At 37.0% G+C, this 21,170-nt stretch overlaps 1 protein-coding gene across 5 annotated transcripts in view; it reads left to right on the forward strand.

Annotated features, from left to right (window-relative positions):
- PDE1A (phosphodiesterase 1A) overlaps positions 1-21,170 on the forward strand; it is a 233,284-nt gene that overhangs the window by 61,476 nt on the left and 150,638 nt on the right. For all 5 annotated transcript variants that reach the window (XM_052791303.1, XM_052791301.1, XM_052791299.1 and 2 more), the window contains one exon: positions 6,365-6,478. In XM_052791303.1, the coding sequence (XP_052647263.1) occupies positions 6,372-6,478 (107 nt within the window). In that variant the 5' untranslated portion in view covers positions 6,365-6,371. The remainder of the gene's footprint in view (positions 1-6,364; positions 6,479-21,170) is intronic.

Raw genomic sequence — 21,170 nt, forward strand, 5'->3', positions numbered from 1 at the left:
ACACTGCTGCCAGCTCTAGAAAGGTTTCCTCTCTTTGCAAAAATCAGCGTATTAGTTTTGTAGCCAAACTGCTTCCTAAGGAGTTCCTGGAAGTTAGTGTTTGTTTCATGGATGTTCCTCTTCAATGTCAGCCAATACTTTTCAAAACCAGTTTGCCAATTCATCCTAAAGAGGTTAAAAGCCACCAAACCTTAAAAACCCGTAACCTCTATTTTCTTAGGTTGTGCTAGTTGCCCCGTGACACTGTATGAGCTACATGCAATTGCTAAAGTTCCTGTTTTCAGAAGCATGTTTTGAACAAGGTAACCACAGCCTCTCTGTTTCTGAAGTGTTACCATTAAGTACTGAAAAGTTATAACAGAGTCATTTTTAATGGGAAGTAAGACTAAAGAAAACCTCAGAACTATTCTGCACTCTCAATTTTTTCTTCACTCAACATCCAGTTTGTTTCCTGTGTATGAAAAAGTTACCCTTCAGCTTAAATTACCAGTGAATTTCTGCTGACCAATGTCCATATACCTGGAAAAAGATGCAGCATGCAACTGCCAACTGAGCACCTATCTTACAAAGCAGGTCGAGACAATCCTTTTATCAACCTGCCTTGAACAACTCTTCTGCTTCATTTCGTTCACTGACATGCAACACACTTTCTGCTGAACTTTTGATTTCTTCTTGATTGACAGCTGTCTGTCTTTAACACTTTTCAAACTCTGCTTCCAAGACCTCTTTCCAAGTCCAGCTGCTCAAAAAATAGTCATCTTTTTATCTTTTTCTGTCTTGCTACTGATAATGCAGTAGTAAGTTTTCCTCTGCAGTTCTTTTTGTTCGGATTATCCGTAACACACCTCTCGTGCATTCCACATCTCTGCAATTATTCATTTTTTGCCATGTCTCCATCTCCCAGAATTTTTCAGATTGTTTGGTTCACTAAATTAAACAAATGATTCCTTAAAGTAAACTGAGTGTAAGATCATATTCAAAGTAAACTTAAAAATAGATGTGCCTACCTAAGGCATCTGGACATCTGAATTCTGTTGACTGCAGTGAGGTCCTAGACAACATTAGTGCAGATTTAAGACACCTGCTTTAATCAGCCCAACTTTACTTGGCACTGAACTTGTCTGTGAACACTCATGCACAGTCATGACAGAATTTTGGAGCTGCTGACATCTAGTAAGGGGCAGTATTGAACAATCAAATGTGACAAGGTCTTAATATATCTTAAGTAGGTTTTCAAATATATGTCTATTTGTGCCCTAAGATTTATCAGCTAATTTGCCTGCAAGCTTTCATGGGTATTTGTTTTCATTTTTAATTGCCTAAAAGCTTCAATAAATCTGATTCCACATTCATTACCAATATGATATACCATGCACATAACAAACAAATAGAAGATATTTTTTCTCCCTGCTATACTTAAAGCTTGCTACTTACAGGACATGTGAATGAATATACGTACTTTAGTGATTATATGAAGAAGCCTCAAATACAGTGAATCAGATGTAGCAGAAAATACTAAAATTAAAAAAAAAAAATTAAGGGAAAATGTTCCTTGTTGGATCTCCTTATTTAGATCATCCAATCACTGTTAATACATCAATCCCAACTCTTTTACCTAATTAACTGTCAATGCCAATGCACTGTGTAGACCATATGTGTAGATCTTTAAAGTTGTTATTCCTCAGTTATGTAACTCTACTAATTTTATTAATATATTCTATGGAGAATCTGAAAATCCAAGATTACTGTAACATCAATATTTTGCCATTGCCAGATTGCTGCAGACCTATGTGTTTAAATAAAGTCCATGAACTTTAATAAGACCAATTATTGCTTTTTCTCTGCTGTGCTTCTTATTGATTAATAATTCACACATTTGGGCATTGCAAGCAAGCTGGAAACTCTGCTTGTGAAGAAGGGGATTGCACATCACAAATGGGAATATAATAGACAATGGGGAGGGCAGAAGGAGACATGAAGAACACTGTCTAGCAAACCATTCATTTTCTGCAAGGGCAGAATTTGAGTGATGGGATCTCTGTTCTACCTTATTGTACTTTGTGAACAGAACCTGTAACACTTGAGTCTACCAGCAGGCAGTTCTTCAGTGATTTAACTCCGTTATTTACAATGGTGTTGAACGCTGTCTTACCCAGCAAATAAATGCAAAGCTTTACCTGCTTAAAATTAGATGTGTATTAGTGCTTGTTAGATCAGGGCCAGGACAGTCAGCATACAGATCTAGTATCTGCTGTCACTACTTACAATAAATTTATCTTATCTTTTTAAGGGTTTATTGGTTTTGTTTTGGGTTTTTTCTTATGTTTTCAAATTTCTTAATTAGTTCGTGGCTCTCCTGCAGTTCAACCACAGGGAAGTTTGTGTTGTCAGATTTGGAGGGATGAGTATTAGTCTGACAAGTCACCCTGCAGGCCTCTTGATAATTCCTTATTCTCCATTTGTCATGAGCTAGATGTTTTGAAGATAATTTCAAACAAAGCAGCATATTTAATTTCCCTTCAGGAGCAGATGATTTATTTAAAATAAAGCTCTAATTCTCCTTATCAAAACCTGCACGATCTCTTTCCTGTTTCTATAGCTAATCTCTAACTGGTCTAACTGCAGGTTTTTCCCAATTTTAAGTTAAGTTGTTTTCATTGTAGCTGTGCGATATTGGCATAACTGTAAAGGTCTCTCAGTACTCAATATTGAAAAGCTTTACTGTTGGGTGTATTTTAAAATTATTTCTTTGCATTGATATTACTACTGAAGTGAAGTATTTTTAGATGAAAGAAAAGGAGCTTAGGATACATTATCAGTAAGTGTAGCTTCCTATCTGAGGATTAAGTGGCACCAGGACAGTTTTATTTTGCCACATTTAAGGGCAAAAACATTAATTATTTTTAATATACGTCCATATTGATTAATGATATAGGCTTTCCTTTAGTGTTCACTTTAGTATGGAAATTTTAAGCTGAAATTTGAAAAAAAAAGAAAAAGCTGTGTGCAAAGGGCAAAAAAGATTATATTTTTATGGGAGCAAGACGGACTGTAACAACAACTTGTGGGGACCATAGCAGAAACACTGGGTTAGGTAGGGGAAGAACAGAAAAACAGAACAAAACCAAGAAGTGGAAAGAGAAAAACTATTTAAGATAACTTATCATTTCAGGTGCTATCTCTCTGGTTGATTTGGCTTCCTAAAGTAGCTGCTCATTGTTTAGTATTTTGGATCTTCTTTAGACCAGTTTGTACTGCCGGGGCACAGATGCGTATTTCTGAGCAAGTCAGGTTATCCGTAATTCCTCCCCCGATCCCCTCATTGTTATGTATGGGCTTTAATGTATGGTTGTTCTATATTCCAGCAGCACACTCCTGTCCTTTCTGCCCCATGTCACCTCTTGCAGTCAGAGGGGTGTTGGCACTGCTTTGGCTCTGTCATTCTCAGCCTCTGTGCCTGCCTTCCTCTGAGCCGGAGGAAAGGTGCAGGCTCAGCTGCTTCATTCTCTGAGCGTTATTCACAGCAGCTAAAGGAGGAAAGATCCTTCCTTTCCCTATGTCTCCATGAGGATTTCTTTGCTCATGTTTCCAGGATAACAGCATACTTAAAAGTTGTTTGTTTGTTTGTTTTAAATGGTTTGTTTCTCTCTCCTTAGGGACATACAAGACACTTGCTCTGGCTACTTCCTTGATTTTCTAATGCCTTATCTATCTGTTTTTATGTGTTTCCTGCTGTTTCTTTCATTTTCAGGAACACAATTTCATCTTTCATTGTCATCTCTGGTGGTTTGCTCTATCGATCCTCAGGATAAACCTTTGGGGAGGAGGCTGCTTCGTTTGTCCTTTGCTTAAGCCATGCCAGGTGCTTTCGTTGTAGGAATTTCTATTGTTGCAGTGGTGTGGTCCTGCAAGCAGCAAAGTTTTTTTACAATTTTCCTTTGTGGAGTTCTGGTGAAGTTAGCAGGTGTACCTCCATTTGCAGTGATGTTGTTTGGGCAGTTTGTTCCTTCTTCCCTTCCTGAAGGATATTACCTGCTCATAATACTTTTCTGTAAATCAAAGCAATGTGTTTTCAACTGCTTATTTCCTTGTGAGGGAGAGAGAACAGCTTACAAATGCCACTATTTTTTTATTGTAGAATTGGACAACAAGAGCCGGGAATACTTTATGAGAAAAAATAGGCCCTTAAAATTCCCCTCTGTCCCTGGAGATTTATGTGGTTTCTATAAATACTTAATTTCTTTGTGTTGCTTCAGATGTCTGGCAGTTAAAAGCCAGGGAAGAATCCAGATTATTGTGAGATGTTCTTATTAGTTATTCCATGGAAGAATATTTATACTTGTTCTTACAAACTTTAGTTGGACTCCATGCATAACAGGAGTAGAAAGTTTGGAAGTTTTTAAGTGGTTCCTCAGTGAAGTTTCAAAGATACTGCTGATGCCTTTAACCAAATAAATGCTTTGCAGTTTTTGAAAAAACAGCTGTTCGTATTTCTTCACTGTTGTCTTATGATGCTGTCTGAAAATTGTAGGAGATGTTGCTCATCCAGCAACTGTTTTTCAGATATTGCTAGTGAATTTTATGGGACTGACTCTTATATATCTGAGTCAGGAATAATTTTGTGAAAGTCTGTGAATTAATACCAGTTTAAAACTGTGTATGTGTTAAATCCATAGAAGTAAAGAAAATGTACTATTTAATTATCCACCTGAAATCATTGTGTAAAAGATGCATCTCAAACTTATTTATAACTCTCATAGGGTATATTTTAGATCTATAATGTGCATAAAAGTTATCCTAGAGAAAGAAAATTGATTAGGAATTTCTGAAGTGTTAGGATTATTTCAAAGCAGTGAGCCTCATTTTTATTTTCTGTAAGATCTTGAGTACTTAATGATATTACCCATTTCTGCCAGTTGCATCAGATGGAACCCCTCATCATCTCACATCTTTGTAAAATTTAACATGGATATAGCTGTCTAGTTAAAGCCATACTGAGATTTGCATCTCCTACCGTTAGGCTCCTTCCAGTTAGCATCTGAGGACACTCATCCTCACTGCTCCGTCATGGACCCAAAGCCCCTTTTCCCAGCTGGCAGTGACACCAGTAGCTGCCAAATCTCAGGCATATTTACTCCTACTTGGCACACTTCTCTTGCCTGGCTTCTTGCACAGCTCTTACTCTGATTGAAACAAACATGATCACTGAGATAAGCCTGTGTATATTTGATTATTTGGCTGCTGCTTCAGCAATGAAGATTGTCACTGACTCACCAAAAAAGACAGGTGCTATTTACAGAGTACAGGAGCTGCTCTGCAAACCCAAGTCTGTGGCTGAGCAACCAGCAAGGAAATCCTCTCCTTTGCCCTCTCCAAATCCCAGTTTTGGCTATACAACTAGATTCTTAGGTTTGCACTTGAAAGGCAGAGCTGGCAATCTGCTGCACGGCTGGCTTACCGTGTAGTCCTCACCCCTTTTGCTGTTTGCATGCACTTAATTGTTTTTTTGCTGGCAGACACACACAGTTCAGCATCAGATTTTGACACATGCATGCTGCTGTCCCAAACGATTCATTGAGCGGGCTGTCTTGCAGCTGCTACATTTTCCACCAGTTAAATTGACAGTTACCTACTGTGTGGAGTTGCTAGGAGAAGGTGAATAGTCATCATTACAGCATATTCCTTCAATAATAACCTGTAGAGCTCTCTGATTTCTCGTCTGCAGGGATTTATACATGTCTTCACTACCGACTTAGCATTTGTACAGTCATATTTTTATTGAGAGGCTGGTAGATATTTATTCATTAAGAATCAATTCAGGATCAACTAAAGAAAGGAAAGCTCTGGCATTTGAACATGCACTCTTTTTGTAGGGTGATGTGGCTGATACCGGCTTCTACCATCTGCTTTCCTATTGCAGCCTGTTTCTCCAACCTGCAGAGCAGAAACCAGCCTTTCTTTCCTTCTGGATTGTTAAAGCCATTCACATTTATCCTGCATGGCAATGCATTATAGTCCATTTTAAGGAATCCTTTGTGCTTCTGTGCGTATTCCTACAGCAGGAAAAGTGCATGAGAAAGGAGCTTGAGCAGTCAGTAGTATAGTAGCTGGCTCACACGTATGGATTAGACTCGTGAGGTCAGAGGAGCTGTGTGTACTTGCTCTGCGCTGGGGGGGGAAGAGTGGATTTGTCTATCAAAGTGAATAGCGATTCAGGCAGGATCGTCCCTCAGCTGTTGTAATTCTCATGTGTTTTGATATGACAGCAGCTACTGTCTAACATGCGTGGATCTTCCGACATTTGTAGTGGACTAAAGAATGCTTTTATTTGCTGCTGAGCCTGACTGTAACTGTATCGCTGTAGGACAATAATGATGGGGGCTCGAGCGATGGAAACAACTCGGGAACTGGAAAACACCTCTATAAAGTATCAAATAGGAGGACATGCAGAGAAAATGTGGCAACGGCTCAAAGGAATGTGAGTAGATTCTCTCCTTGGCTTTTGTTCTGTTCCCTGAGAAAGATCATTTTCATCTGTTTGTTAAAATGACTAATTAGCAAATTGGAGAGTTATCTCTAAGCTGTGAATAGTATGTGCTCTCATAACACAGTACCTCGCTTTCATATATGATGGTACTTAGATTAATGTCAGACTCTGTATAAGGTTCAATCGCCTCATTTAAAAGGTGTATAGCTAGTGAGAGTTATTATCCAAATTGAAATGCCAGTAAGTCCTTTCAGGTTAACATTTCCATAGCTCTGATATGATTTTGTAAATGTTATCTTCAGAATCAACATTGCTGGAGCTGTTTCATCGTTCCTGTCAGTATATATAGGTAAGTATATTACTGCAGTTCCATAGGAGGTATCAATACTTTGCCTTTTGAGAGTGCAGGTAAAGAAGTCTATATTAAAAGGTGTTTAGCTATTAGGAAGATGCAATGTCTCTGTTTTTTTGTCAATTATTTTGGTGCTCAGTAATGCTAAAAACTGACTGTTTGAAGGGGCCACTCTGCACCTGCTATGTCTAATTCACGCCTCTCAAATGCAATTTTCAGTGTAGACTTTTGCTGTAAATGATCAGTAAATAAATATCTGCAACCTGTCAGAGAGAAACTTCATCAAACTAGTGTGTTCAAAATCGCTTAAACTTCAGCGTGTCCTTTTAAGTATTTAGCTGGTTTTTGCTCTGGAAGCTGGTGTCAGGATGTTACAAATAAATACATGTTACATTTGTTGCTTTGGAAGCAAGGAAATGGCACTATTATTTTTGCTGGAAAGATTTGAAATATCTAAAGGTATTCCACAGATGCTATGTAGTGTTTCAGCTGTTGAAGGAAAATGGGTTACTTATAGTGCTAAGAGGATTAGATGCACTGGCTATGGCACTGCCCGTTTCCCTTATGCATTAGGTAGGGATTCAAGCTGGCTGTGGGAAAGGGAGTTTCCACCATCTGCTTTCTTTCAAGAGAAAGTTGGTTTGCTTCACTGGAAAGTCATTTTTCAGTTGTGGCCAGGGATTTATCAGAATTTCTCTGTGATATGCTTTTGAATATTTGCTCTGAATCCTATCATCGCTGTGTTTAAGATTATGCACTTTGGGAACCATTTTGGCCCTAGAAACCCTAAAGTGTATGTGGTGGAGCAAATATTTTGATCATTTCCTGATGCCACACATCCTGCCTTTGCGTTTCTGCTCCTAGAGACGTCCATCAGTTTGTGCAGACTTCCATTTGTGTAGGGTCTAAGCTGCTGCTTTTGTTTGTTCTGTAAGTCCTCTGTTACCACTAGGCTCTTGGGTTGAAACATTTCCTTTCAGCTGCCTCTGGAGTGGTTCCATTAAACAGACTAATGTAAATAACTAAACGTTAGTGACACTCAGTACAACAGCTGCAGGAAATAAGGTTCATGCTTCCTTAGGAGTAGTTAAAACAATAGTTGGAGTTTGTGGTGTGTCAAAAACAAATGGAGCTTAGGTGTTTGAAAACGGTGCATCTTTCACAGGTTGGTGCCAACCTGTTGACTGTTGTGACCGCGGGACAAGATAGTGCTAAAATACTCGTATTTAAAAGAAACAGGTTATATTATTAGATACATGCTCAGCTGACTATTTTTCAGACTTCCCGATGATTTCATTTTAATTATTCACTAGTCAATTGGAAATCTCTGACTAGTCAATATTATGAATATTATATGGGAAAATTTCAAAAAGTTGAATTTTTCAGAGTAGATCTCTATGCTCAGTTTGTAGTATAAGCATCAATCATTAAGGAAAAGGATTATTTTTGCTGATGCACAGATATTAAAGTAGAAGTATGTTTGTATGTGATAGGGGAGAGGGACAGGTAAGTGGGACTGCCACAGATAGGTAATCTGACTTGGGAAGAATTTTTTTATAAATTGTCAGTCAGGAGAATTGTTTTATCTTAGGTAGGGGACCTGTTAATGAAACTGAGTATGTATGAAGACAAATTACTGAGTTTTTAAAGTCTTATACGGTAGTATATCTGTGCTGAAGTCAAGATGTGGTGTGAATTTTGAAGCTAAATCTGTTCTTGCTGATAAAGTCCACAGGCCTACAGAGTTTTCACCAATGTATACATGTGATTTCAGCACAGTTTTACTGTATTTTGCCAGTTGAGAGTGCTGATTATCTTCTTGCAAGCAGGTCATTATTTCTGAAAGAACATTGGATTTCATTTAGGTAATTATCTGGATAGTGTTTGGAAGCTGCACAGTAGGTCCTTACTTAAAATGAGCTTTTATTTTCTGTTAGCATTTCAGCTTTTCGCATAATAGACATTTAGTTATGGATTTGGCTGCAGAATTCCATATACATTTAACCTCATATGTCTCGGGGTGGTTTTTTTTTTTTTTTATTATTATTTTTGTAAATGCAGACTGCTCTATAAGATAGTTGAGTTGAATACACTTAAGGATAAATGAAAATACGTGTTTGAATGCCCGGTAAGAAAAGCTGGGTATTGTGGAAGCTTGAATGAAACGGCCTTTCTATGGGTTTTCTACTCTATAGGCCTGTGCATAGACCTTGCTAACCTAATGCTCTCCCTAAGTGCTATGATAAAGGCTTGGATGTTTTGAATAAAATGAAAACCATACCTAACTTTCATCGGGTCCATGTGGCCCTACAGCCAAGCTCTTCCTTCTGCATGGCAAGTAAAAATCCAACTCTATTTTCTTTACATTGCAATTGCAGCAATGCTGCAAAAAAGGAGATTATCTGGCAGAGAAGAGATTAATTTGAAATTAATAACTAGATCCTTAGCATTGTTGCTGAGTTTATTGATGCCTGAGTGTATAAAACACAAGCTCAGTGAAACAGGACTTGGGAAAATGGGTCGTGTATATTTCTGTCTTGACTGGAGCTTCTGGTCCTTGAAGTAAGACATTTTCAGTATGCAGACTGCAAGCTTCTAATGTTTTGTACTTCAGGGAGAAAGCAAAAACAAATAACAAGTGACAGCTAAATAACTTGTATAATAGTGTGGCTTTCATAATTCTTTGTTATGCAGAAGAGTAAAACCAAAAGCCATCCAAGCCACTGCTGGAATTCCAGCTGCCTGACTGAAGGAGGGTGTTACACACCTTCCACTTCAGAAACATCTTGTCACAGCCTGGCCAAGGGGCTCCTTCTCAGACTGTTTAATGCCACTGATTGCACTTTTTCTCCCTTAGCCTTTCATTCTCTATCAGATGGAATCTTACTTTAGACAGTAACTAAGTCTCCAGCTTAAATGTATTCTGGTGTCAATAGGACCAGAAGATTTGCTGCCTGGGAGAGTTTATCTTCAGATGCTGATAGAGCATGGTAGTGAGCTCTGAAAGAGAAGCAGCTTCTTTAAAGCATTTTAATTCAGATCCCAGAGAACCAGATTTGAGGCAGAGCTCTGTATGCCTATTGGCCTTACAGTGCTTGGTATTTTCCTTAATCTGCAGGTAGACTTGACTTAACTCTGCGTTCTTCATTATTCTGTGAAATGGTGTGCTGTCTGTTTACAGTATATGTTGGTTGTCTGCCAATTTACTCAGTGTCAACCACAGAACAGTCAGACACCTCCCCCCCCCCCCCCCCCCGGTTATCTTATTTTGCAAGCAGGCATCTTCTTTGCAAGTAGGTTCTTGTATCCCCACCACTGTTGAACCTAGTATTAGGGGTGAGTTCCATTTCTGAGCTGTGAATTCATTAGTGAGAAAATAAGTTGCTTTTCATAGATATACATATTTGCTAGAATTGTCTCTAAGAGGCCAGAAAATCTCTGAACGGAAAAAATCAAAATCCAAGGTCTCAAGAGTTTGGGGGATTGGAGTTCACATGTGGTTAGAATAGGCTACTTTATGTAGTTGTTACTGATTTAGAAAGAGAGTATGTGTTATTGCCATCACTGTCCTAAAACTAATTCGTGCTAATTTGGATGGCAAAAGGGATTTGAGGAAAAGCATAAGCTTCTTTCCTTACCTTCTTCCCTTTCTTTTCTTCCACATCCAACATAATAGACCTCAATTTATGCAGGAAGGAGAGTTTAAACTGTTGTAGACAGTAAAAGGGACTGACTCATAGAGCCAGTTTGTTGATCCTGCAATGTTGCAGTGACAAATGCCTATCATTGCATGTATACACATTGTGTAGAGGCAAAAAGGGGCCCAAGTCACTGATTTGAGGAAACTTGACTTGATGGCAAGGAAAGTAGAGAAATTGCTTCCTCCACACCTACTGAATTATTAGAAGAAAGAATGCTTTTAAAGGCATCAAATAGAATCCAGATTAGCGACCTGTTAGGTCTAAATGGGACCAGATGGGTAACTTTAGCTAGGGAACCTCACCGAGTCACTCCTTCACCAGATCCTTGGATACTGGTGGAAGAGCTATAGAACAGTTTCCAGAACTGTATGCGACAAAGAGGTCTTTCCTCTGTTTTTCTAAGTTCTTTGTTCACATTTTATTTTATACTGTATTTGGTGTTTGTGTTTGCTTATTGTCCTTTTTTGTATGCTCGATTTGCCTAAACTATGAAAGTTCAGTAAAGGTTAACTGAAGAGATTATCATTATCAAAACTTAACATTTGTAATATAAAGGCTTATAAATTTGTAAGTAGTGAACAATCAAAGAGAGGAGAAGAGCTAGAATTACAGGTTGATAACTATGATAAAAAAAGGTGAGACAGAAATTGTCACTTACTGCTAACTACATTAGGAATAAATGGATATACAGTTCAAGTAGTTTTACTTGTAATGTTGCCTATTCTTACTTTTTCCTAATGTGAAAACTTTTCTTTAAAGGAAAATCTCAAGCTCTTAAAAGTAATCCAAATGACAGCTATTTCTACGGGGAATTTAAGTAAAATTAAAGCTGTTATTTGTCAAATATGATTTCAGAAGTGCTCTGAACAGAAAACTGAAGAAATTATATAATGATTTACCTGTTGATTGATATGTATCCCATTAGTGCTATAATTACAGTAAGAATTGTTCCATTATAAATTGTGAACGGCTTCTTTTGATTTTGAAAACAAAGTCTGTTTCTGTGCCTGAGTAGTCAAGGTAAACAATTTATAATTATAACTTTGTAACCTAAAAATATGTATCTAATTAAATTTATAATATGCTAAATGTTAGAATTTTCAATACCTACAGATATTTTAGCTACTTAGCATTAGCAATTTAAGAACTCTTTTATCTAGTCATATTAGAATAATGATATTATTTTGCTGTTAGAAAGGCGTTTCCATTATTATCATGTACAAGAGGCATAGAATTAATTTTTTGCTGCAAATTCTGGCACATATCAATGCTTTTGATGGATTAGAGTAAATGTTAATCCTCCAATTGTGGGTAGGTGAATTGCTGTGCTTATAGAAAGCTCTACTAGAAATGATTGCAAATTGAAGGAGTGGTGCACAAGCCATAATTTGCCTATGATATCACTAAGAACAGCAGCAGCATGTCTTTACAGGTCTCACAGTCCCTAAATAATATAATATAATATTGAAATTCCCCATTTGTAGACCTTTAGATGTATGTACATACACTCCTCACATATGCGTCCAATTAAAATTAAGTATTTTATCTAAGCACACTGCAAAGGAAATTAAAGATAATATTTTATGAAGCTGACAGCTGAACTGCAGTTAAATGAAGTCTCAAATTTCTATACTCTGTATTTTTGTTTAGCTTAGACTTCTGACTCTACTTATGCTACATCAAACACTTCTAAGATTTCCTAAAAGATGCTTTCTGTGACTATTTAACTTGTGAATATTCAATTCAGATCTCTGCCTAGAAAGAGATTGCATATAATCCATTACACAAATAATTACTTTCCTGCTCTTTTGAACTCCTGCCAGCTACTTGTGCAGGGGCCCTTGTTTGCCCTGCAGACTGACCAATTGTTACAAATGTTTCTTTCAAAAACTTCACTCTCCAATTTCGCTGGTACACACTGAAGCCTGCCACAAGACAGTTAGCAGTTTCTCAGAGCTATTGGTCAAAACCTCATACTACTCTCCCACATGTAACTCCCAGTTTCTGCTCTACCCCCACAACAGAATGAAGTCAAAATATCTGGATAGGCAAAAAAAGCCTTTTGTCTTGCTAATTATAGAGCTGGAAAAATGCAAATGCCTAAATACTGAAATTACATAGTTACCAGTGGAAGTTATAATAAAAATAGGCATTGACTTCATACATCTGAAAAAGAAACGTAACCTCAGGTATATCAAAATTGTGTCTAACAGAAGTTTTCCTGTAAGATGTCAAAATAATCATTTAGGAGTGAACTAAGCATTTAGTACAGTTCCATTTTGTTTGTGTTTGCCATCCGATCTGGTTTACTTCTGATACCATCTCTGGAAAAAAACTAGAACAAAATTGCTAGTTGCAATTATTTCTGCTGCCATTTACAGGAGACTATTAGAGAACTAATACTGCAAAAAAGGTTTAAGATCTACTGTACGGTAGCAACTCCTCCAGTGGTACTGTGTTGTTGTATCTAACCTGCAGGTTTTCTTTTTGTCAAAAAAACAAACAGAACATCCAGACCTCCCCAAAAGGAAGCAAAATCAAACATCCAAGGACCAAATGGGCTGAGCTTGATGCACAAACTGCAGATTGGTGGAGTACTTTACTCATTCTTTGGTGCCAGCAGATGTTTGGGAGCTTTTTTGTTTTTCCTTTACTGCCTTACCATACAATTTCATGAAGTACTTGAGGTCACCAATGCAATTTATGGGACTTTTAAAACAAGGCCTTGTAGAGAGGACCTATAGAGGCAGTCAGAACTTAATATTAAGTCAATCCTTTAATTTTACTAAGGAAATAGAGAAAAATGAGCAGTTGTGACTAAAATAACAGAGAAAATTGCATTCTGCTGTGGTTAAGGGAAGCTGAACAGAAATTGAATACATCAGTTATAAAGTTACAGCTGACAATGAAGTGACTCAGTTTTCACAGTCCATAAAGCTTTACAATTAGTCAGGCAGTGTTGCAGACTGAAGAAGCCAGCCTTTTCCCCAATCTCTCTTTTCTTTTAGAAAACTGCTTAGACTCACTTATAAAGAACTACTAAAGGCATTCAGTATGGGTTAAAGGCTGCAGCTGGTTGCAGAGTAGTCTGTGACTCAGACCATAGACACACATTCTCTGAATACATACATGCAAGGAATAGTGATCTTAAAGCAATATGTGACTTACTCCTAAAAGTTTGGATGATTCTGACTGTTTGCCAGCTTATGTAATTTTATTAGTGTAAGTCAAATACTATTAACCTGACTTGTTGCATTTATTCCTGTGGATTCTGCTAGAAAAGTGATTTCCAAACTGGTCTTCTGTGAGCTGAGGGAGTTTATCAGCTGCACGGTCCCTAAAAGATGACCTTTTTCAGCAGCCATCATGGATTGTCCAGAGAAGGGCAACGAAGTTGGTGAGGGGCCTTGAGCACAAGTCTTATGAGGAGCGGCTGAAGGATCTGGGGTTGTTCAGTCTAGAAAAGAGGAGGCTGAGGGGAGACCTTATTGCTCTCTACAACTACCTGAAAGGGGGTTGTAGTGAGGTGGGTGTTGGTCTCTTCTGTCAGGTGCCTGGAGATAGGACAAGAGGAAATGGCCTCAAGTTGAGGCAAGGGAGATTTAGGTTAGATATTAGGAAAAATTTTTTTTACTGAGAGGGCTGTCAAACATTGGAATGGGCTGCCCAGGGAAGTGGTTGATTCACCATCCCTGGAGGTATTAAAAAAGCGAGTGGACAGGGTACTCCAGGGCATGGTTTAGGGGGCATGGTTAATGGTTGGACTCGATGATCTTGAAGGTCTTTTCCTACCAAAATGATTCTATGATTCTATGATTAAGTTGTCTCCCATGATACATTCTTGCCTCTCAAATCTCATTGCTGCCTCCATGCTATCTTTCTTAGCTGTTCTTGTATGACTGGTTTTGATGCCATGCAGGGATTTTGTCTGTGTTAAAAATAACCCGTAATATTTTTTTTTTTACCCCTACTATAAATTTAAACTTCAGTCAAATCCTAGGTTGGATTCCTTCTGTGTTTCCATACCTAGTTGCATCCTTACAATGGAGGAGGTTGTCTGAGGGTGGGAATATCTGAAGTTAAAGTGAAAGGAGACGGTCCTGCTTGAGCAGCTCTTCATCAAAACAATCATAGTCTTAAATCACTCATGTTTTAAAGTCCTTGATTCTGTGATACTGTAAATCCTACTCTAGCATACCTAGTATTAGAGCAAAACATGGCAGAAAGTGTTTATCTAGTATGAACTTGTCCTGAGGGTTCAATTTTGTTGCAGTAGTTTTGAAAGGTTAACTTTGAACTAGCAGATTTTATGAAGATCAAGTACTGCCCACCTCACTCAAGCTTTATGATACATCAAATAACATCTGTGCTCCTGTAGCCAACAGAAAGCTGGCCTGAAAAAAGGCCAGTATAAACTTCTGTGTTGTGTACTTTGGCTAATTCAAGACAATTGTAATCACGTATTTGCACCTCAACTAAATCAGTTAAGTACTGCTAGGTAATCTGTAACTACCAGTTACAGACCTGTAATCTAACCCCCACCTAAGCCTATTGTTTGCCTTTGCTGTATAAAGCTCTTTGCCACCACTGGCAATATTTCAGGTGTCTGGAAATCAAAAAAAGGTGAAAACTGCTGTATTAAAATTTTGATTCTTCTTGACCTGAATGCCCTGAGAATGAGTACTCATTAGCTGCCATTGTGCTGTTTATGGTCTGTACAATGAAGCTGGATAATCACGAGGTTTAATATGGGTTCTTTAGAATGAGTAGGAGAAGTAATGCTCATCTGAGTCAGTGTCATAAAGTGATGGAAAAAAAAAAAGTATTCCTAAGTTGCTTGTCTGTTTGGCAATTTAGGCAAATACATCTGATTTTTGACCTTCCAGAGAAGTCAGAATACCTTGAGGTATCATCTGCTGGAGAACAGAAAAATGTGAGACATACATTAAAGCTTTACTTTTTCTAGAACTAGTAGTTGTACAAATATACGTCCAAATTTAAAAAAAAAAAAACAACCCCCCCCCCCCCCAAAATGGGGGGGGGAACATAGAATATACTTTTTCTCAAGTCTTCCTCACTGATCTCATGGCTGCTGCATGATGGCATAACTAAATGTTTGTGATCATAGTCATTCAGCATTTTTGCCTGGTTTTGTTGCTATTTATTTAATGAGTTTTTCAGCTTTAGAGACTTGAATTCCAGCAGTGCAACCTTCAAAGCATAATGCAGATATTATTTGATGCAGTGTTATTTAACAGGGAGAGATCTAAAGGAAGGTGTTTGTCTATGCAAGCGCTTGCGCTCCATTATCTATTGTTTGACATTGGCTGCAGTTTGTTTGACCCAGCCCTTCTCCAGACTTGTGGCGTCCCCAAGAAAACAAGTAGCCTCCATAAATATTATGCAGACATCTAATTGTTGTGAATTTCTCTGATAAATAGTGTTTGGAGGCAGTTACATTTGAATGGTTCACTGTTAGTGTAATTTATGCCAGAAAGACACTAAGGAGCAGACTACTGGGTAGTATTTACTTCTTTCTTTTGTTCATCTACAATACAGAACTGTTTTTCTGCCTGGGAAAATTGAAATGAAATACTATTGTTGGTTTTTCTCTGCTGTGTTCTCTGCAGAATTTATTGAAGAATCAACATCTAACATCATGCTTACGTGCAGTTACATGTTTTGTATTTTTATTTACTGTTTGGTTTGAATAGTTTTCTTTCTTTCTTTATTTTTTGTAATACCACTCATACCACCTAGTCATATTCAGTAGCTTTCTTTTCCCTTTTTAATAAAGGCTTGATGAAGGTTTGAAATTTTTTCCTCTAAACTGAAGATTTTTATTAATATCACTGTATTTCCTAACCCCAAATACATTCAGTTAAGAAACTGAGACACCTGTTTGGCAGAGATGCTAAACATGCCAGGCTCAGCTGGAGCAGCAAATGGTTGTCCCTTTTGACAATCCCTTTTTATCATCAGTGTGTTATGTTTTGATGCACAGGCAACTGCACTGTAAAAAATGGTGCATCATTGGCATTGATTTCCATTAGGGTGGGCTGGAATGCAGAATTCCTGCTCTGAAGAAAACTAAGTACATAAAAAAACCTTGAAAAAGGCCACCAAAATTAAATCTTCAGAAGAATGAGTATTCTGAAATGTCTTTTATAAAATTTGAATCAACATCTCTTTCTCACTTTTTCTACTTCCAAGACTATAAACTGAGGTGGCAGTAAACTGGTTATTCGAAAACCAGTTGTTCTAGTCCCTGTGCCAAAGATGACCTGGGAGCACAGCGCTGAGCAACCCAGTGGAATAGTTACCTATAGTCAGGAAATCTCCAAGGTAGATGTAATTTTATGAGAAAAGTAAGCTGTGCACAAAATCTGAAATTTTCCATTAGAGAAATGTTCAATTAGAAAATTACTGACCAACTCTGATTTAATTCTTTTCAACTTAATTAGAAAGACCTTGGATTTTATGGCTAATTGGAAATTAAATGTTTCTCTTTTACAGAAAACTGCTAAAGTATCACAGAAGGTTTTCTCTGATCATATATTCATTCTCTAGTAATTTGGGATATATGTTTCAATGGCTACTAAGACAGCTTCACCAGCCTTAACGTCAGTTAAAGTTTACAAACAAGGTTTATGGGATAATCCTGTAACAGTCATTGGTAGTAAGATGGAGATATAATAGCCTTTCCTCTGCCATATACTGCTGTGACAAGGAAACCCTATTTTAGTGTTATATCTCTCTGGAACAGACATTATGGGTCTTAATTCTAATTAATTGGAACAAAAATGAGACTTCAAATTAATTTACCTGTGACTATTTTGTGTGTGTGTGTACTTACAGTTCTTTAAGTGTGTTTTACAGACAATTATGTTAGGTTTTGTTGTTGTTGTTGATTTTTTTTTTCCTCTTTTTTCTGTAAAGCCTAGCTTGGTTACAATCCCAAGTTAATAGTGAGAAGAAATTTATATCTCAGTCTCTCCATGTAGTGCATGTATTTGATGCTTTTAACAGTGTCACATTATTATATTGCAGTGGAAAGTGTTGAGCCCTTCCTTCCTATTCCACCATGAAGACTCCTCAAAACTGTGTAAATGTTTTGATTTATTGAGTGAAATAGTACACTTACCTCTGGAAGGAAAACTGCAATCATTAAATGACAAGAAATATTAGAGGGGCAAGAGTATATGTAAAATGAGTGAAAAAAATTTATACTCTTCAAAATAAGGTTATCTCTACTAGATACTTTCAGGTTTATGTAAATTTTGTGAGAAGTATTATGTTCTTAACTTAAAATGCTCTAGATAAAACCTTTGGCTTATTTGGGCCTTTTGACTTTGAAGTTCCTTTTTAAGCAGATTGATTTGATATTGATTGTTTCTCTAGAAATATTAAAAAATATTTGTCAAAGATGTCAAAATGAAGACTGTTAATAACATACACATGTAAATAGTTTAGTGATAACTGTGAAGAAGCTTTGCCTCCAAGAGAGAAATATTTAATTCTATTTTCAGTTGTTCTCTTGAGTAATTCGGTTAGCCATTGTTTGTCTTGTGTGAGCCACACATCAAAAAGGGATTCCCTTTCCACTTGATTGCTAGAATATCCCTACTGTTCTAGAAATGTTTAAATATATAATGTGTAGAAGTAACTAGGCATGAAAATGTTGAAACATTTTGGTTCAACACACTTCTGAACCTATATAATTAACTGGTTTCCTGGCTTTGTAATTAAAAAAAGTATGATGCATACTTAGTAGCATTCTGCTGTTAAGTGGGTTATGTCAGATGATCTTTTTGGTAAGAAATGAAAGATTGGTAATATATTTCCATCCTGTGAAACAGAAATTGAATTTCCAAGAATGCCAAACAGACAGCTCATGAATACTTATGGCCTAGGCCTTATGATTCCTAATTCTGGTTTAATATACCAAAACTTTCCCTTTTCCTTCACCAGTAATGTGTTGTTTTAGTCTTCAGTACTCCAAGAACATGCACATATACCCCTCTGTTGTAAATCGAATGTGCTTCATATGCTGTATGAGACTGAACATTAGCTAAGAGAAAAATGGTTTGCCTACACAGCAGATAGGAACAAAAAGGTTTAAAAGTGAATGTACAACAGCTGCAAGTCTGTCTTAGAGCTGGATATGAGGTAAACACAGGATATGAACATCCCAGAATATTATGAGAGTTTATAGGTCAATCCAAACTTTCCGAGTTGCTCCTATTACTGTTACAGCCTAAACCAAAGTTTGTGTTCAAACACGTAGGGCCTTTTAGAAGACTAAATTGTGATAGATTTAGTACAACTATGACAATGCGTGTCCTGACTAAAATAAAATACCTTACCATTAAAATACCATTAAAATAAAAATGGTACTAGAATTCTTATAGAAAATCTTAGCTTTGATTTGGTCCTCTAATTGTATTTCTGCTTTTTCATTAGAATCTTGCATGTCTATTAACATCAAATGCCAGCTCTGCTACAGTCTAATCAAATTCAACACCAACAAACATGCCATAATATGTTAATATTATCACTTCCTGGAAAAATTAGGTGGCTCAGGTGGGCATAAGCTATATGGAGCCATCTATGTCACCTATTTCTCCCTCGACTTACACTCAGCTTTGACCAGATTCATTCTTGATACATAAAAAAAGTCAACCTTGTCTTAGCATGAGGTCATATTTCTCTTTCTAGCACCGTGCTGATCTTTTTCTTTATGACAAAGGGCTGTATCCAGAATGCCATTGTGTGTACTTCAAAAATATCCTTGCGTTCATATGTAAGATAAAAGCAAAATGTAAAGAGTGTATAATGAGTTAATGAAAGTATATAATTTCCTACGAGTTTTACTTAAGATCTTTTAGTTTGAAAGTTCAGAACATTTTCATTATTAGTTCAATGCTAAAATCATCTCGTTGGTTTGGGAGGGGAGGACTCAGAAGTTGCAGAGTCCTTGAACCATATTACTGTTTAGGGAAACATGGTTATTAATAGAACTTGATATTTAAATACTTTTCAACCTTTATCTTTATATGTTTAATGTAACCTCCAATACATGCTTAGTTTGAATGACCAAGGGAATAGAATGAAACTTTATATTTTAAGACATCAGCTTCAGTAGAGGAAGATTTCAAGTGGAAGGATCTCAAGGAAAAGGTAGAATTCATAGAATTTTTAGAGATTAACTCTATTCTTTTCATTCCCAGTAATGAAAAACAGTATTGCAGCTTTATGTACGGTGACTCTGCATTGAATTAGACTCAGAAAGATACTGTGTAAAGCTCTATAACAATGTAAAGTGACAACAGATGTGATTTCTCACACCAAAATGCATTCTTATCATTTGACAATGATTAACATTATGATGATCCTCTTGGCATGGGACTGAAATTTTTCTACATTGTACAAGCTATATTAAATCTGTCTTTAGCTGGCACCCATGCCTTACTGAAGTTGGCAGACTACCACATGCATGGGACCAATTCCAGCTTTATACATGGGCATGAGTGCAAAAATCTCCATATGATGCTTCCCTTCTGAAAATTAGTTGATGATTTTCACGAAAGGGCTGCTGCATAATGCAATTCTGTATCTCAGCAAAATGTACTTTATGGCCCAGCTATGGGTTCTACTTGCCCAGTCATCTGCTTTTATCCAATCCTTAGGATCTAATAATATTTAAAGGCACTCCAATTCCTGGCTGTACTGGGACTTTGTGTTTCAGTCTGAAAGATCTGAAAATCTTGTAGCTTTGCAAGACTGCAGTTCAGAGATATAAGAAAATGCCAAGATCCAATGTTCAATTCATTCCTTCAGGTAAAATGTGGTGTTGGACTACAGATTTTTCTGAAATGGACAGTGTGAACGAGGTTTGGGGGTTTTGATTAAGGAAAAAAAGGTATGTAATAGTTTTTGTGGCATAATTAACATAATAACAATTGATGCCATGCCCATAGACTATGGAACTTCAGCCTGTGATTTCTCCATCAAGTCCATAATTTAATAATATTAGCCTGGTTCTGGTCTCACTTATACCAGTATAATTGGAGACTATTGAATTACAACACAATAAATGAGAGCTCAAAACAGATTTACTTTATTGTGACAAAAGAGCACAGTATTTCATGGATGCAGTGGAATTTGACTAAGGTTTATTGGCCACTCCTTTTTATGAACACTGGGCTATGTCAAGTATGTTATAATTTTTCAAAGTTAGTTGTTACTGGCTGTGATTCTTTTGGTAACTGCTAAGTGAGCAAGTCACCTGATAGGACAAAAATGATTCCCTGAAGCTTCTCTTTTTTTTTTTTTCTCCTTTCTTTTTTCTCCCCTTCTCGCAAAGGAAAGAAACATATTTACCTCCCTTTGTCTATCACTTGGCTGTAGCTATAGTAGTAACACAGAAACAGATTGCAATAAATTTGCTATTTATTGCTATGATTTTGGATTTTTGCCACTCTTGCTAATGAGCTACGTTTTTGCAGATAGACAAACTAAGGATGGGCTCCTCAGCTCACATGCACTTGATTGTATCCCAGTTTGTCATTAAATTTATTTTTAACAATAAAATCAGCAGATTGTAATTTGTATTATGATCGTCACAAAT

This window comes from Harpia harpyja, chromosome 7 (genome assembly GCF_026419915.1).
Source record: "Harpia harpyja isolate bHarHar1 chromosome 7, bHarHar1 primary haplotype, whole genome shotgun sequence".
Classification (NCBI taxonomy): domain Eukaryota; kingdom Metazoa; phylum Chordata; class Aves; order Accipitriformes; family Accipitridae; genus Harpia; species Harpia harpyja.